The sequence below is a fragment of the Hakea prostrata genome, chromosome 7 (genome assembly GCF_041222555.1).
Source record: "Hakea prostrata isolate BN-2017 chromosome 7, UWA_Hpros_2, whole genome shotgun sequence".
Taxonomy (NCBI): domain Eukaryota; kingdom Viridiplantae; phylum Streptophyta; class Magnoliopsida; order Proteales; family Proteaceae; genus Hakea; species Hakea prostrata.
In genome coordinates this window covers 1,249,351-1,268,583 of record NC_142606.1, presented here as the reverse complement: position 1 = coordinate 1,268,583, position 19,233 = coordinate 1,249,351, and the positions used below count along the sequence as shown (strand labels likewise).

The following is a 19,233-nucleotide window of genomic DNA, read 5'->3' as shown; positions in this document are numbered from 1 at the left end:
AAGCACCCGTCCCCCCCCCCCAAAAAAATATATATTTTGTGGTTTCCTTCCCTACGTATGCTAGAGGAGAAGGTGGGAAACCAAATCGAATTTGAATTTTGCCAATTTCTTTAATTCAAAATAAATAAGTTTAGTGAAGGTGGAAAACCAATATTTTTTTAATTCAAAATAAATGAAGTTAGGGTAAAATTGACATTTAATCTGGTTTTTATAAATGGGGTAGTATCATCTTTTGATTTCTTAATCTTAATGAAGGACAAAGTGGACATTACATATTCAAACTTAACGGCTACTTAACACCGTTATAAGAAAGGGGGGCAACAGTAATTTTGTAAAGAACAGGGTTTTATTAGTAATAAAATCAAAGTACAGGGGGGCAACAGTAATTATCCCTATATATAAAGTAGATAAATAGATAGATAGACCGACCCGGCTCTTTCACGGTTCCATGGCGGTCGAGTTGTCATTTTGTGGCTGATTAATTGATTGTTGTTAGACCGGCTCCCTCCGAAGTCTGGACTCTGGACTCCAATCTCAATCTAATGGCACTTCTTTTTACTCTACAGTCTACACTCTAGCGCACTGCACTCTCTCTAGTCTCTTCCTTCCCATGCCGGGTTCCGTCACAAACCGGATCAGTTGAATTAGTCGATTGGATACATCCCACTTTTCTGAATCCCAAAACGGTGATTCTAGGGTTTTCGAGATTGAATTGGTATGTCTTGTTCTTCTTTTCTGCCAATCAGGTTTCTCTACTTACGAAGGGCCGATTCTGATCAATCTGAATCAAAATATGCTGTGAAAGAGTTTAAAATCCTTGGGTGTGCCCTTGACTTTGTTTAACATTTCATCCCACACCGACGGTAACATGTTTTATTTACTTTTTGTAAACTTGTGTTTTTGAAGACAGTAGATTTTTTTGTCTAGAGTAAAGCTAGCCTATGTCAGTCAGGACAGACCAACAATCGCATTTTTGGAATCTGAGAAAACATTCTCTGCTGTGAGCAACAGATCATATATATATATATATATATATACCAAACGATTGGTTGAAAAAACAAAGTAAGTACAAGACTATTGAAAATTTTTAAAATTTAAAATTAAAATTTTAATCTCAATAAATCATTTGGTATGTAGGAGAGGATTTTTTTTTCCCCAAGTCTCTCGCCACCATCCATCCATCATTGAGTCTGGAAGTATGGTTGGCATTGCTGAGCTGGGATTGCATATTCAAACAGGATACCATAGCATACCATACCGTCTGGAGAGATTTGGTGGTTCTTCTCTTGCGCACAGCGCACAGCGCACAGCACACGGCCACACGCCTGTCTACTTAATTTGTAAGTGCTGGTTGGTATCTTTGAAGACCATGAAACGAACATGCGGCTAGCAATGTGGGGTTGTGGTCTCCAATGGATATCATCAAAGCTGGCAACAAAAGCATCATCATGACTGAGGGATTCACTCTTATATGACTGCTACAAAACAAAAGTTACAAAACCACATGAGAGAATCATGAGACCATCGCCGGTGAGGTGGGATGTTCAAAATCACATATATAAATATAGGTCGTTGAATCAACTGTTACCTATATATATATATGCGTTGGCTGCCAAGGAAGTAACCACTTTCGAGGCAGGGTGTTTTTCTTTTATCTTTTTTATTATTTATTATTTTTATACATGAAATGAGCTGAGCTGAACTCAACCAATTCGGATCAGAATCTGCAAGGCACAAATTCGACGCCGTTGAAAATCCTTGGCTGCAATGGTCTAAAAATTAATAATTTCTTTCAATCAAATACCGTAAAAAGTAGATTTAAAGGAGTGTGATGTGATGACATGCATAGGGCTTCAAAGTCTGTAAGGCAGGCCAACTCATTGTTGCGTCAGCTTAACATGTCCACCAGACTCGTTTTTTGTTAAGACCATTCAAAAGATGAGTGCGCCACCTCTATCAACACATTTCTAGAACGCAAGTCCTCTCTCTCTCTCTCTCTTTCGTTGAAATTCCATTCTCACGAGTCATGACCAAGGGGCAACCTTAGCTCCATTTTCTCTCCCTTCCCTTCGACTCCATTAACTTCCGTCAGTTTTTGACCATCTTCGAGATAGTCCCAGTATAATCATAACATCCAGAAATTTGGCAGCCTAGATTCCCCATGCCCTAACAGCTGGAGGTAAATCAGCATCCATGGTTTCAAGCTCAACCATGGCATGGCGGCCATTCTTGGTGACATTAAAATCTATCTACGAGGGTGCAAATGAGCAAGTCAAACCCCATTCACATTTCATTTCACAACCCTTTGCACTGCGCCATTCACTGTTTCCAGGCGAAACAAGGGACAGATCATTCATGGTCTCAAGGCAACAAAGGGATTGATTGATATTAAATCCTTGAAGACAACGCCCGGGAAGATCTCAGAATCATCAGGAAAGAAGCGTATGTCTCAGTTGGGTCTCCATCTTGGCGACCCACTAGGTGTTAGGGTTCTTGGATGGAGCAAGTCTTCAGAGAAATCAACAGCGTAACCAGTCATCGCTCTTGTTGTCAACACAGGACTTGCATCATATCCACCTTGTCCCACACATGTATAAGTTGGATGAGGAGGAGACAAAAGACAGCTCTTGTACGCTGGTCCATAATTACGCAATGGACTTGAACAGGGAGACACTGGCAATGACAAGTTCACTCTGATGCTACCGCTGCAAATTATGTCACAGCATCAGTCGCTATATTATAGGAAAAGCCTAAGCTGCTGCGGTGAATCATAAGTACCAGATCAGGGTTAAAAATTTTTGCTGACAAGGTCACGGATATTACCTAGTGCTCTTGAAGGCTCTCGAAGATGATGCTAATTGTGTTGCCACATAATCTCTTTGAGGTATGGAGATATTTGTTCTGTTAGGATGAAACTCCAAGTTTGTCTGCATGAAAAATGACAAATGTAGAAAAGCTTAGCTGAAGACTAATGTTACTCATCATGGAAAGACACAAACAAACAGGGAAACAAAGAGACTACACAGGAGATATGAATTGTCAGCACACTAGTACTCAATTTATCTTCAGACTCCTAATTTTGACTCTTTAGGTGAACCATACTATACTCCCAGTAACCAAGAATCAAGGTGAAATTTCTAAAAACGAGTCACCACAGTAGTTTTAGTTCAGCACATTAACCCGTGAGAGATTGGTTACTTTGAACAGTCAGAAACTCTGAATATGTATGATATGTAGAATGAATATCCCCTTTGTTTCCTAAATCACTCAAAACAAGACTTGAGCTGTGCGAGTTATCAAGGATAGGCAGCAGCCCCATGTGGTAAACAGTGTTCCTCGGTTTGCATAAACAAGTTGATCAATTTGATGGTCCCAACTGATAAACTCATACACAATTTGCATGCTAGATATCACCAGTGGCATAACTTGGAAAACAAGACGAACCACAGTTTCCTATTTTGCATATACAACCAAGGGAAACTATTTTAAATTTCAGACCTCTCAAAAGTCAAAACTAATCTACCGACGTTTGGCTAGTAGATTAAAGGACCTGACATCCCAGGAATAACTCTACTAACAGGAATTTTAAAATCTCTAGAATTTTACCGGTGTGTGGTTGCCTTCGAAGGAAGATCGAGGGGCATCATTAGTAGGATTGATGATAGAAACTCTTGAAGCAGCTTGATCTCGGATGAAAGGATGATCCATCAATTGTGCAGCTGTTGGACGTGCAGATGGATCCCTTTGCAGGCAGAGCCTCAGAAAACTCTTTGCATTGCTAGAAAGGTGATCCGGAATTTCAGGAATGTCTTTACTATTACCAATTTTAAATATTGCAGGCACCTGCTTATCACAACAAAAGCAACTTGATGTTGGATCATACAAGGATGTTCTCAAAACTTAAATTATTTAAGTAGCAACCAGATCATAAAATTCAATACAGACCCCTCCATATTGACTCCAAGGTGGTTTAGACGTTGCCATTTCAAAAATTGTACAACCCAGGCTCCAAATATCCACTGCTAGGCTGTAGCCACTGATATTCATGATAACCTGGATAGAGCACAGTAAGAAGATAAGCCAACAATGCCTTGCATTATGGATATGAAAAAAGAATGTAAGTAAACAAACACAATCACAATTGAGTACCTCGGGTGCCATCCAATATGGGCTTCCTTTGAAAGATAGCACTGAAGAAGATGTAATCTGGAAGTGAACACCAATATGGATTATTGTGTAGGTGTATGAACTGAATCGCAAGCTAAATTGATTAGGTAAGATGTGGCTCTAACACTTCCATATTCTACTGTTTGCAGTGAGATAATTTTTAAAAGTACATTCCATGTCATCCGACAAACAATCCCCACTAACTATAATTCCAGAAATAAACTTTTTCACGGGGTTAAGAGACATACATGTTTAGCCATGCCAAAGTCCACAAGCTTGACTTCACCATTAGGACCTACAAGTATGTTTGCCCCTTTTATATCCCTGTCAAAGACATCTTATTAGAGTTGTTGAAACAGTGATAACTGATAAATCGTTCTTCAATACAAATAACACAGAAAACACTGCATTAGGGTCAACAGAGGGAGCAGCATAGCAACTCATTCTACAGAGTTAGCAGTAAGAAGCAAGCACCTGTGCACAGTATTCCTTCCATGTAAGTAGGCAAGCCCAAAAAGAATCTGCCTGGTGTAACTTTGAATAACAGGTTCCTTAAAGGGACCATATTCCTGAAGTAATTTATGAATGGAGCCTCCAGAGACGTACTCCAAATAAACAGAGAGTGTGTCTTCCCCCTGTAAATGCAAGAATTCAGGATCACTTTAATTATAGGATTGAAGACTCGGGGGAAGTCAGTGATTTGTATAAATTGGTAAGCTCCTGGTTAGACAGATGAATTAGGTAAATCCTAATCTAGTTGCTGAAGTGGATTCATGCACCGACCTGTGTACATTGAAGTAGTTCAAAAGAACAACAAGAAGTCAAATCATCAAACTGGACCAAGAATATATTAGTAGGTTTCATTTGAGTTCCCAATGTTGCATGGGCAATGGGCTTTAAATTTTCAGCTTTTGTAATGTCCTGGGCCAATTATATAAGCCTACATACAAGGGATTTTAAGTCCTATACATAAGTAATTATCCCTCCTTTTTGTAATGTTCTAAAATATCTTCTGCTTTGAAGAAAGTTAGTTGTACGCATAGTTTTCAACAAGACTAGGAAAACCAAAGCACTGGAAGGGCACATGGACAAGAAAGCGGCCACCCTAGTTGTGCAGTATATGATTATTTTTAATGTACCAATGATAATTTGATATAATAATGCTTATATGTGACATACGAGCCATATCAACGGTATGTAATATAATCGTGCAAAAAACAACTTAAAATGAGAAAATTAATATGCAATAAAACCAATAAACATAAAATCATTTAAACTTGTGAAATTATCAATAAGGTGTGCCTTTGCATTGGCCCCAAAGAACCACAACAGCTTAACAACTACGGATGTAAGAGATTCTCCCAGCATAAGGGTTTCCTATTTTGCTCGTTTCCATGAAGTTGTGAATAAAGAATAGAGTATCATACCCACTATCACTGATTTGAGAAACAATTGAGCCCTGAACTTGTGAGTTCTGTGGGACATGGTGGATGGTTTTGAGGGATTCAAAGGCCTCCAGCTTATGACTTATCTGACACATGGTGCATGGTTTTGTGGGATTCAAAGGCCTTAAGCTTGTGAGTTCTGTGAGACATGGTGTAAGGTTTTGTGAGATCCAATGCTGTTCTACCATGGAATGCAGTAGGGAAACCTTGGTGGGATGCCAAGGCTGGAGTTAATTCTGAAGTTATGTATACACTTGTTTCTGAAGTTGCAGGAACAGTCACTTCAGTTATGTTTGAAAGAATTGATATCAGGTGGTCATTGATGTTCTGATCTGAAATTGCTAGTGCCACCGCAGTGTTTTGACTCCAGTTTTTAATTCTGATCTGCTATCTGTTTCTATTATTTGTTTCCATTTTCAGTTTAGTTTTTAATTTCACCGGTTGCTACTTTCTATCTAGCTTTGCAGCAGAATTCGTTTTTTTGAAAAACCAACAAAGTTTAGTGCTACTCCTTTGGGTTAAAAAGCAATGACTTTCTGGTTTGGGCGTTTTGCTTAGAGAGGGTCCTACAATGCCAGATTATTGAGCCTGCACATATATGATGGGTAAAGGTTTCCTGAACACTGTGATTAGAAAAGAGCCATAACGTGATTGGAGACCCACTTTTAAAGGGTTCCAGAAGGATTAATCAAAGGCAGTTCTAAGTTCTAACCTTCAGCATTTTAGGCACAAGGAAGCCATCTTTAGACTCCAATCTACATCTACATGCTGGCAGCCCAAGTTATTTATCATCACAGAATTTCAAATGGTTTTTAGGGCAATCTTGGTGACAGATAATAGGCTAACAGTGGCATGCATATCTTGGAGTTTTTCCAGACAGTAGTAAAAGAATTAAGCATAGTTCATACCAGTTCACTTCCATAATATTGAACAATGTTTGGGTGAGACAGTTGACTAAGCAATAGGATCTCCTGTTCAAATGAGAAATTTTGGTTAAAATCCAATCACCACTGTCTGATGAATATTAAAGAGACAGAAATAGGAAGTGTAAATAGCAGCAGGTTCATTAACAAGTAATATATTGCAAAATGAAGCAATGCCTCAGAGAGAGATACCTGGTTCAGTTGCTTCAGACATTCTTTTGAGGTTTGATCATCAGAAATCACCTTGACTTCCTTTATAGCACACATTTGTCCATTTTCACTGTTCAAAATGCAAATGGAAAAATTATAGTAGTGTAAGTAATCAATTCATTTAATGGAACAAGCACCTCCTCTAGAAGAATACCCCCCCCCCCAAAAAAAAAAAAAAAAAAGAGAGAAAGAAGAAAAGGGGGAGGGGGGGGGGAGTGCTATGGAATTATTACTACCTGTTAAATCCAACGTAAACATGTCCAAATGTCCCTCTTCCTAGGAGCTTTCCTTTCTTCCATTTTGAGTGAAGACAATGTGTGTTTTCATTGGCTCCAATACTTCTTACAGTGGGTGAAGTGCAACGATTAGTGGGAGAACTTGGCGGAAGTGGAAGTGGATGACATGAAGTTTTCCCATCTTCTTGCTTTCCTGTGGAAGAATCCAGACTAGTACAAAATTGCAGCGGATGTAAAGGTGATGTGGGAGCGGTCAGCCCTCTGGATCCTGGACCTGGGCTTCTTGATCTCAAGTTTAACTTGTTCTCAACATGTGCTCTGGGGTCACTATTGAAAATTTTGTATTGTTAGGTGAAGATACAGCGAAAAAAGGCATAAATGACCTAAGAAGATATCCATCATTCCTTTGTATCTCAGTTACATAGGGCAAAATATGGGTAGTTCATGCTTTCAATAACTAGAAACTATCCATGAAATGTGAAAGTATAATTAATCCTCAAATTTAAGAAACCCAAACTGAAACAAGAAGCCACCCCGTAAGAAATGAAAGCGAAAAAAGTTAACTGAATAGCAGGCTTTTGCGTCAAGACCAGCTGAACCTTAAAAGTTTATTCTTTCCAAATACCAAGTTCTCAAATTTGAAACCCCAATTGAGAATCAAAGATTTGCCTATCGTGCGTGCAAGCAAGAGCGCGCCAGAACCCATAATTTTTTTTTTTATATATATAATAGCTAGATCACTATGATTCAGAACTTGGGTAACATAGAAAGAGTGAAGTAAAAAGTATAAGAAAGCTAACATGAACCAAGGAATAATTAGCTTCCATGGGTAAGACCTATCAGCGGATGCAAAACTTGTATCAGTGGAAGGGGAAAAATCGATTGTTATTCGTATTGAAATTCATTTGACAACGGAACTGGGGCAGGGGATTGCGAGAAGAAGAATGGTGACTAAAGCAAAATCGATTATCTGTTCAGTCTGGAACGAACAATCGTTCAATCGGAAAATAAAATACAAATCGATATGAAATCGAACTCACAGGAAGTTTTGTGAAATTCGTTCGTGATTGGGGGAATCAAAATAGAGGAGAAAGATAGACAGAAGAGCACCGACCTCGAATTGCCGAAGGAACCAATAACAGGAGAAGCTTCCTCGGAAGAGCCAGAGGAGCTAACGCTGGAAACCGACACCGAGCCAGACCTAGACCCCGAGCCAATTCCATGATCAATTACCAGCGACAGCGGAGGCGGAGACGACACGGACGGGCGAGGCAAAGGATGACCTTTCTTCTCCAAAACTAGACCACCACAGTGGCCATCGGAATCGGAACCGCAAGAAACACCAAAATCCTTGGCAGTTCTGACAGAGTTACGAGCTATAAGAACTGGAGACACTTGATCGAACTTCTCCTTGCTCTTGTTATTATTATTGTTATTATTATTATCAATATTGTTAACAAAAGAAGCCTTGATGTAATCACGGTGCTGCTGCTGCTGCTTGTTGTTCTCTTTCTCTTTCAGGAGTGGCTGCTGCTTTTACCTCTTTGGTATTCTTGTGAGACTTTCTTCCCCACCAAGCAGGCATCTTTTACTAGTACCTTTGAGATGAGCTTCAAACGCAGCAGACGGAGGAGACAGAGACGGGATCGAACAGAGAAATTGGAATTGAGGGGATGAGATTGAGAGAAGGAGGACCAAGTAGCGGTTTGTTTCCTGACTAGAGGATTATCTTTTCCCCCTCTGTAATTTCAATACATATATACACATGTGTATGTTACAGTGATTCTTGTAGGAAGTAGGAACAGAAAGATCCAAGTGCTACAGTAGGTGAAACTCAGCCCTTATGAGCCGACGGGCGGTAGCTGGATTAACCCGGTGCTGACATGGCGCTGCTGCTATTATAGCGAGATAGAGAGAAGAAGAAGAAGAAGAAGAAGAAGAGGGAGATTTGTGTCTGTAGAAGAACAAGAGAGAGAGGAGAAGAAGAAGAGGGAGATGTGTGTCTGTCTGTCTATCTGGTCTGGAGTCTCCGAGTCTCTACGCTCTGGATCTGGAGTCCTTCTGGAGTGCTGAGCCTGCCAGATCATCATGAGTGTGACGGTGTGAGTGCATCGCGAGGGGGCCGTGGCCGCTGGGGTTTACGCATGCGCATGCATGCACATGCACATGCACATGCACATCTGTGCATATCTGTGTATGTATATATATATATATATGAATGAATGAATGAATGAATCCACATAGGGGTCTGTGCAACACCGCGTGGGAAAGGTGGAGAAAAAATCGGTTGGCAAATTGAAAACGTGTCCGGCTGTTGTCGGCGGCGGCGGCGGCAGCTTCGGTTTCATCATGTTACTTGTTACTCCATTCAGACAGAATTATATTACTTTTTTCGAGAAATAATGAAAAGCATCATCATATATATAGTCTTTAATAAGTGAATAGTTTCAAAAAAATGATAAATGGAACTAAATGCTTCCTTAGTTACAACTTAGAACTTAGAAGAAGATCCCATATTAACTCAGACAGACTACATGCATGATGACTCATTAATTTTTTTGGCAGGAAAAAAAAAGTGTTTTCCCATTGATTGTGCCAAAAGGCAAAGTGTCACGTGTCATTTCCTTATTATATGTGTAGTGAGTGTAGTAGTTTTTGCCCTTTGGATGCAAAATGGTGGGGGCTGGGCTGGGCTGGGCTAGCCCTAGCCGGTGTTGTGTTTTTTTGTTTTTTCTTTGCCTAACAGTAACAGCCCAAGGAAATCCAAAAAACGGAGGCATAATTATACCCTGGCCGTAACTCTGCCCAGAAGATCTCGATAAGAATAGCATATCCTGGAAGATCCTGAAAGAATATCTTCTCTTCTCTTCTCTTCTCTTCTCTTCTCTTCATGACTAGGAACGTTGGTTCAACCTCTGGACATTTTATTTGACAACATGATTTGCTATCCAGTGAACATATATATATATATATATATATATATAGTTCATAAACACACGGACGGTCGACTATCGACCTCAACCTGAACTTCAACCTCACCTTGATCTCCTTGATATGGAAGTAATCAGTCAATAGTATGGTTGAATGTATCAATGACAGTGTGGTGTGTCTTGAGCTTAAGATTCTTAAAAAATTGGACAGCTAGCTTTGATGCAACTGCACCTGAACGGCTGAACCTGACTACAATTGATTGAAGGGACTGACCAGGTCCTCACTAACTAACTAACTAACTAACTAGATATCATTCTTGGGATCGAGGACAAAAGTTAGTGCAGGGCAGGCGATCGACCAAGTCCAAGTCCACAAGTGCAAGTCCAAGTCCAAGTCCAGTAGATGTAGATCTTCTCCTACAGGAGAACCAAAGAAACGGTATATATATATCACATAGCAAGGTACGTAGCTAGTCGTCTTTGCCAATAATAGAAGGTTTAACATGAAGCCCCTCCTATGACCTATCGGCCATTTAGGATATTTTGATTTGATTTGATCGATTCATTGATTCATTGATTCATTGATTCATTGAATAGAGAGGACCACATGAAATGAAACCTATATACTTTTTAAATAATTATTAATTAATTAATTGGGTGGGAAATATTACATTTCTATATATGATTCAGTGGATCCGACTTGGATGATGCCATGAATATGATCGATGGATGGTCCGATCACTACAAAGGCTGCAGCATTGAAATATAGGATATATAGTATATTCTCTAGGAAGGAATAACACTTTTGTGTTAGGTATGGAATCTTCCAATCGTATTGATTTTTGAGGTTGTAGTCCATAATCTTTCTTTAAAGCTAAAAATAACTCGATCTACTATTATTGATCTTTAGATTTTTATCATTGTAAAAAGCATTGGCTACAACACTTAGAGAGGACCAATAAATTAATCCACCCATTCTAATCTATCTTCTCTTTTTTAATCTATTTTGAATTGGATTACGGGTGAAGTTCTATTATATACTTAAATAATTATAAATTTATTTTTAAGGCTATAGTTGAGGTACGTATAAGCTGGTTTATATCAATAAATAAAGGTGATTAGTAAAGTTGGTAAGCCCTACAAACTTACTAGTGCTAATAGCATTCTGGTTTTGTTTCAATTTATAACCTTGAGGTTGAAACATAACCCTAGAAATCATCCATTAACTAGTTAAAGAGCCTATTGCAATTAAGGTTCGATATGTCGGCGACTTTTGGTAGGGTATTGACGAAAATTTAACCCCTAATTTTGGGGGTATTTAGGATGATTTTAGCTTGAATTTTATTATGTAGCCTAATATGAGGCCAATAAATACATTGTGAGCATTATTTGGGCCTAAAACATCATTGAATCTAAAGATTCTGATTGGCACATGCTCGACTATATCTGCAAGTCTGGAAAACTCGTATAAACTAATGTAAACATGCAAAGAGAGCACAATAACACAAATAGTGAAAAGAAGTACTAAAACTTACAATTCATTATACAATTATGTTGAGTATGACTCATGCTTCACATTCTATCGTTGACGAACATGAGGGTTCTGCTCATTGGTGAGCGCATGGGGGTGTGAGGGCAGTGCCCCTAAAGCCTATAGAGGTCCTACATCACTTTGGCAAAAATCGAATCGGTGAAAAACTGAACAAAATTCTGCTAAATATCGTGAATTTGACGATATATCACCGAAAGTTGACTTTTCATGATATATCGCCGATTTTTCGGTGATCTATTGGAAATATAGGCCATATATCACCGACACCTTGTACTTTGATTGCAATTAAGAATCTACTTGAAACAAATAGACATATATCTTATTTGGCCTTGCTTAGTAGGTATTATCGTTCTTTACAATCTTTTAGAAAAAAAGGAGGGGGGCGGGGGGGGGGGGGAAGAGAGTAAAGATAGATTATATATTTTGAGTCTGGTAGGGTACACCTTGAATGCATAACCATTCATTTTGTTTTGTCTTTGAACTTATTCCTCAATAAACATTTCCCCTAGACATAATTGAAGGCCTAGCTTCAACAAATGTTATCGTTATCCAAATTGCAGCCAACTTAAATCATATAAAATTATAATGTTGTATTACTTATAATAGCCTATGCGATCGGGCAACACTTTAAATTGCCTTAACAATTGTTATTTGTCATCAACCAATCTCAACATGATGATTTTATTTATTGTATACAGTGGTTGCTAGTTTTGTACCACAAATATTGTTGGATGCATCTGTAGTTGCAAGATTTGAAATTGTAAATGAGGATAGTTCTGCAATTTTTAAAATTATGTGGAGAAAATATTGTTGATGATGACTTAGTGAAAAGATTCCCCCCCCACTTTTCATATTTCAAATGTGCTATTACAACAATAATATCATAAAAAATGTTTTAAAAAATACTTTGAATTAATCTTATCCTTTTTTGTGGTTGAACAAAATAATGAATTATTAATGAAAAATCATGAAGCTTGTCCTACTAGTTCTACTCTATTATCTGAAATGAATGCAACAATTCACGGGTTTGTCCTATAGCCAAGGGGCTATGTTGGGCCATTCCCAATGTTTTTTTTTTTTTTTTTTTTTACTTTAATTTTTAATGAAGAAAATATTGGTCTTTCTTATTTTTAAAAAGAAAAGTTTTTGATCCCCTAGAGCTCTTTCCATTGTGAAACAACACTTTTTCCTTTTCCCCCTTTATTGAAAAAAATATTTATGAATAAAGAAAATAGATAAAAAGGGCTCTTTTTGGTGTGAAATATCAACACTTTCTCCTTCACCCTTTATTAAAAAGAATATTTTAGAATAAAAAAAATAGATGAAAAGGTTACTAAAAACCTATAACCCCCCATGTAGAATTCAGTGTTCCTCTCTCTCATACATTAAATTAGACAAAATGAGCTAAATAACCATGAGATAATAGAGAATTCTCTATTTTGACAAAAAAATAAAATAAATAATAGAGATGGACCGCATAGAGAAGTAAACATTTACTTGCAAAGACTGGGATTCAACCCATGTCTAACTTTGACCTCTTCCTAGCTTTCTTTTTAGTAGCAGATGGAAATTGCATCAACAGCTTCTCCCAGGTGGCTCGTCAATGCATTAAAGTATTCGTTTATTTATTTAATATTATTAATTTTTTTTTTGAATAAAATGTGCTTTTGACCATAATGTAATTTAGTCATGCCCAAGTAAAAGAAGTTTAGAAGAGGGCTGATCCACTTGAATCTTTCCAACCAAATTATGATTTATGAGCCACAATATATCTACAGTGATGATACCTGAGCTACTTAAAATTTTAACCAACGAGCAAACAAGAAACAAGGACAAGTACTAAACCTGCGGACTTGAATACAATCCTTGGAAATTTCTTAATTTATATTTATTTAAGATTTTAGATATCCGGGAGCTAATTTAGTTTTGGAGTTTTGGTTTGATAAAATTTGCAGTGGATTACATTATAAATAAAAAATAATGAAATAAAGATTTTATTTTTTGGGAGACTTGTATAGTTGCTGACGTAGGCGTATCTTCTCGGATCTGAATGATGTCATCATTTTTGGCATACATGATGAGTGAATGGCCCTTTATTGTTACCCCAAACCCAAAGAAGAAAAAAAAGCCCTTTATTGGCTACTTTTCTCTGGCTACGTTTGTTTGCTGGAATAAAGGTGGGGTAAAAAAAAAGGGGTGGAAAAATTCTTGAAAAATGTGTAAATTTCTTACTTTTCCTTTAAATCCTAAAATGGTAGAGTGTTTGGTTGCTTGGGGTGGGAAAGTGGGAAACAAGGTTCCTTGAATCAAGGAACCTTGTCTGCTGATGTGGCAGTTCAACTTTCCCACCCCATGCTATTTTAAAACCCCACATATTTGGTGGGATTTTGTGGGAAAGTTGGGAAAAGTAAAAAAGTGGGACCCACCCGATCACTTTTCCACAAAACCCTTTCCTTTCCTTTTCTTCTCCTTCACCCCACTACATGTGGGACCCACATGTTTTTTTTTCCCACCCCTTTTTTCCCACCCCACCTTTGCAAACAAACACAGCCTTAAGAAGCGAAAGCATAATAATGATATTAATTAAAAGAAAAGGAAGAATTAATGAAAACTAATCCGTTGTTAAGTAGGTAGGATTAGTAAGTAGTATATACGTCCATCAGGAGAGCTAGCACTAAAGACCGACCTACCGCTCAAGTTTAGATTGCTTTTAGAAAGAGGACAAACAGCTCTCGATTCTTCTGACTTTTGAGGTTGAGCCCGCGTGGTGGCCCACTTGGCCCACTTTGTAATGAATGGATGTTTATGCCGTAGTAGTAGTTTGTAGGTCCTTCCCTTCCCTTCGATATCGCACCAATCACCTACCCAAACCCACTATTACTTTATTGCTTGCTTTTGCCTTTGCCCTTGCCCTTGCCCTTGCCCTTGCCCATCTCTCTCACTCTCTCTCTCCAGTGGGGCTGGGGAGAGCTGGGATGGTAGATAAGTCATGGGCCAGAAGCAATAGAGAGACAGCCTCTCCTGTCCATGAACCAATCAATAGAGTGGAACGAAGCTTTGTCTAGAGAATGGAGATGTGAATGTATGTATATATGTATCTATCAGGGTAGCTATCACTGAGTCACTGACACATATGCAAGAAAATACCACATTACCATTGGCAACGATGGATACCCTTGTTGCATTTTTTTCTTTTTTTTTTTGGGGGCCGAGGTGGTGGCAAGAAAGTTGTTGCATGGCATCCCCGAGACTGGTGTCGTGGCCGACTCAGAATTTTTTTCGTTTAAATATTTTAAGCAGGTGTTGGAGACTTCACAAAATCTTATGAATAAGAGTTTGGTCCCCCCTAAAAAGAAAAATTTTTAATTTTCTGGGTTGCTACATGAGACAAGTCTTCGTCCTATACTTTCTGGTAGAATAGTGTGAAGAATTCAGTGACAAAGTCTAAGATTTAGAAAATCGTGGCGTTTATGGTAAGGGTTTTGCTGGAGCTTGGGTTTAGCATTAAAGGATTACGGTTCAAGGTGTAAGGTCTAAGTTTTTAGGTTTGGAATTAGGGCATAGGTTTTAGGATAATGAGATCTAGGGTACAGAGTTGAGCGTCTGACGTATAGAGAGCTTAGGGTAGGATTTAGATTTTGGTCGTAGAGAGACTGGGGTAGTGTAAGGTTTAGGCTTCATCCATGGCACAGGTTAGATTATGAAGGGTTTACCCAAAAAAAAAAAAAAAAAGGTTAGATTATGAATGCTTAGGGTGTCTGATATAGGGTATCTGGGTTACGTTACAGTGTCAAGGGTGTGTGCTAAGTGTGTGAGAGCTTGTTCATTTTTTCTAGTTTGGCAGGAGGGCCACAGGGTACATTGTGGGTCTCACCTCTTTTAATTTTTATTTATTTATTAATTCCTTGATTTTGTAGTTAAAAAGTGCAGGTCATGGGGAATGATCAGGAGGGATTGAGGTGGAGGTTGTGCACGTGCGGGAAACAGGGAAGAGCACAGAGACCACACTCCAAGAAAACAGGCAGATGAATGTGACCAGTGCCCATGCTCCCATGTCTCTCTCTCCCCCTCCCAAATGAAAGGGCATCCTCATTTTGAAGGGTAGAGAGATCGACATATGAGAAGAGAACTAACAAATTGAAAACCACGAAATAATCTGACAGTTTAAAGTTAATCCCAATTGCATAATTTTACTACCCATGTCTCCACACAACATGCCTTGTGATGTACAAGAGAGAACCCAAAAGAGAACATGTGTAGGTAACTGCAACAACTTCCTTTTTGAAGGTTCCAATAGTAGCAAATTTACATGTATGGTATAGTATGAGAGAATGGATTTGATCTGTAGCCTCATCAGCACCAGAACACCATCCAGAGGCACCCGAGATGCCCAACATTTAAGCATCTAATACACACTTCTCCAGATTTGACAAGCTGCCAACTGCTTCCTCTTTCTTCTTTCTAGAGAGACCCAATTGCATCCCCACAGAAACTAGTGTCTCCAGTGATCTTGCGCTATTTGAAAGAAGGTCCTCATCTATATCTATTGTATCCTACAAGAAGTTCCACAGACAAGCAAATATAGTTAATCAATTAGTTCTCGTAATTGGTTCCTCCATGCTCCCAAGTAATGCAACTGTGATAAGTCCCACACTGAAATCATATTTCTTGAAATAATTTGAAAGATGTGATCCCAAGGAATATTTATGTACGGTTATACTTTCCGCCTCGCCCGCAAGGTATTTATGAGGCATCTCAACCCCTGTGATCTGCCACATCGCCATGTGGAGCCCAAGTTTTGTGGAAGTAGTCAAATGAGCTTCAAATCAATGTGGCAGTTTCAGCAAAAAATTGCTATATATTTGACAGGTGAATTTTCATCAATATTTGACAACTAAAAGCTCCCTTACATCCCAATAGTCAAATTGGTGGCATCTGCCCTCCACACGGCAGAACTGTGGTGTTAGTCAAGGACATCTCAGATGTCCTTATCTAAAAAAACATAGCATTTATGTACAGAAATTACAAAACTAAAAAAACATCATGCAATGCATGATGCTCCCACTACTACGTCCTACAGGGTTTGGGAAGGGGCAAATGCACGCAGCCCCCTCTTTGCTGAAAGGCTGTTTCATGTTTCAAACATTCAACCTGATGGTTGCAATATACAGACGATCTTAACCATTGTGCCAAGGATCATCCTTACAGGAACTACAGAACATGGAATCTTACGGTTAAATAATGAAGACTAGAGTAAAGCTTACGAGTTACTGTCTGATACTACAGTATTTCATGAGAAAATTTAAAGTAACTGAATGCTGAATACCAATAAAACAAGTTATCTAGAGTTGAGACACAGGTAAAGCAATTCAATTTCTGCAGAACACCAACATTTCACAAAAACACTCTGCTCCCCCATCCGCCCACCTTTTCTTTTCTTTTACTAGGCAAAAAAACAGACAGAACCGAAGGATACTGAACATCGTTTTTATTTTTTGTTATTTTTTTGTGGGGTAAGTAATGCAACTGACCTTTTCAAACACACAAATCACAGTGCTTCCTCCAAACGAGAAATAACCAAACTGTCAAATCGAGTTCAAGGAAAAAAAGTCAAGACCCCAAATGATCCACAACTTTCACCGAAATACAAGTTTGTGACAAGATACCTCTTCACCCTTGTGAACAAAGTCACCTTCCTTCTTCAAGAATGTGATGCTGCCCACCATTGTTGCTCCAATTGAAACAAATGCCACCTGCATGCAAAAGCATTTCTCCATGATACAACACCACACAATTGATTAGATATTCTTTTGAGCTGTGGCATATGCTGCCTGCTCTTTGAGTCTGTAACCATTGTGTTTGTCATGTAAATGTCTTCAGCAATAGTAAATAATATAAATTTGATTCTAAATTTTCTGATTGACGGTACACCATCCAAATGATTATGGCCTAAAATTTTAAACTGCTATACATGGAAAAGGATATATTTTCTCATGAGAGAAGAATATTCTCTGAAAAAACAGCTAGCAAAACAATGAATAATACGCACGACTAGGCAAAGTAATGTCGATATTTCCTCCTTTCTTCATGGAGAGAACGAAATTCCTCCAGTAACAATGTGGAACTATGACGTAGCAGATGGTACTCCTGTTTCAGTGACCAAAGGATATATTTGCTTTACCGAGCAAACTTGTTCATTGTTGGTCATGGTAATAGAGCCGCAACTTGTTCATTGTTGGTCCAGATTTCTTGTACTTGTAACCCATTCCCTTTTGCCTTGTCCATTCCTAGTTGTAGCCCCATTAGTATTGCCTCCAAGATGCTTTTTGTTCTTCCTTTACCAAAATTGACAGACTTTATATGTTTGAAAATTGGTGCCATGACGAATGGCATAATCGTATGAATCATAGATACCTAAAGTATGTTCGTTTAGTAGACTAGAGAAATAGATTTCCTATCTCTTCTGTATGTCTTCATCACGTACTAGTAATTTACCATCTTCACTTTTAATATATCTAACATGGTCTAGATCTTTACTCATCTTGTTCCTTATTTTAGCTTATCTTATAAATAGCTTTTTCCCCTTCGTTTTTGGCTAGCTTATTATGTAAATCTTCATACTTCTCCTCCCTTGCTTTCCCACAATTTTCTTAGCTTCATTTGAAGCCAACTTATACCTTTCTACATCCTTAGTCCTTTGCCATGTCTTAAAACTAGTTTTCTTATTCTTAATGACAGCTTGAACTTTACCATCCCATCACCAAGTTTCTATATAAGAATGGAGTTTTCTCTTATATAGAGCTTTCTTTTTGATTCACCTATGATATTTTTAGCCACCTTCCTAATACACGAAGCCATCTCATTCCACATTTTACTAGTGACCCCCTCAAATTCCCACTTTCTTTGTTTGACCATTTCATAAGTGAAAGATTTCAAGCAATCTCCTTTTAAGTTCCACCACCTTATCCTAGGATAGCTTACCTCATATCTTATGAGCTTGTGGAGTTAGGCACACATCCAAGACCACTAGTTTATCCTTGCATAACAATCTTTCAGACCTTCTAATTAGGATTTAGGAAAAAATCTATTTGGCTTCTATGGTGTCCACTTTTTAAGGTAATTAAATGCATCTCTCTCCTTTTGAAATAAGTAATTATAATAAATAGATAAAAAACAATAGCAAAATCTAAAATTGAGATCCCTTCTTTATTCTTCTCTCCAAAACCTTATCCTCCATGTAAACTTTCATAGCCTCTTTGATCTTTCCCAATATGTCCATTTAGATCACCTCTATGATAATCTTTTCTCCTTGACGAATTCCTTGTACTACCACTACTAATCTATCTATATTTTCCCAAAATTGTAACTTAAGAGTTTCATCTAGTCCTACACTCCTACTTGACGTGCATATGCACTAATTATATTTACGATCTCTTTCTCCATTACAAGATTGATAGCAATAATCCTATCACCTTATTATTTAACATCCACCACGTCGCTCTTTCTGTATCCACTATTATACCTACTCCACTTTTTTACTTTTATCCCCAACATACCAAAGTTTAAAGTCATCAACTCTTTAGCTTTTTTACTCTTCCATCTAATCTTTTGAATGCAAGCAATATTAATCCTTCTTTTCCTCATAGCATCTATCAATTCTAAACTCTGAGCTGTTAAAGATTTTATGTTCCAAGATGCCAATCTAATCATATATTTTTGGACTAGCTTCTTTACCCGCACTCGTCCACGATGCCAAAACCCTTGCCTACT

General features: G+C 38.2%; 2 protein-coding genes across 2 annotated transcripts in view; both read right to left on the bottom strand.

Moving 5' to 3' along the window:
* Positions 1-1,637: 1,637 nt before the first annotated feature.
* Positions 1,638-9,089, bottom strand: LOC149008824 (mitogen-activated protein kinase kinase kinase 3-like). The gene is given in 12 exon segments (XM_089162027.1): positions 1,638-2,705; positions 2,824-2,927; positions 3,607-3,843; positions 3,946-4,053; positions 4,150-4,206; positions 4,416-4,491; positions 4,642-4,802; positions 6,521-6,583; positions 6,728-6,815; positions 6,982-7,308; positions 8,096-8,484; positions 8,486-9,089. Coding segments are annotated over 12 exon segments (1,947 nt in total). The 5' UTR covers positions 8,567-9,089; the 3' UTR covers positions 1,638-2,449.
* Positions 9,090-15,599: 6,510 nt separating this feature from the next.
* Positions 15,600-19,233, bottom strand: part of LOC149008823 (phosphatidylserine decarboxylase proenzyme 3-like) — a 63,295-nt gene continuing 59,661 nt past the window's right edge. Inside the window, exons 19-21 of the mRNA XM_089160661.1 lie at positions 17,130-17,216; positions 16,995-17,045; positions 15,600-16,016 (exon numbers count right to left, since the gene is read on the bottom strand). Coding sequence (XP_089016787.1) covers positions 15,861-16,016; positions 16,995-17,045; positions 17,130-17,216 — 294 coding nt within the window. The 3' untranslated portion in view covers positions 15,600-15,860. The remainder of the gene's footprint in view (positions 16,017-16,994; positions 17,046-17,129; positions 17,217-19,233) is intronic.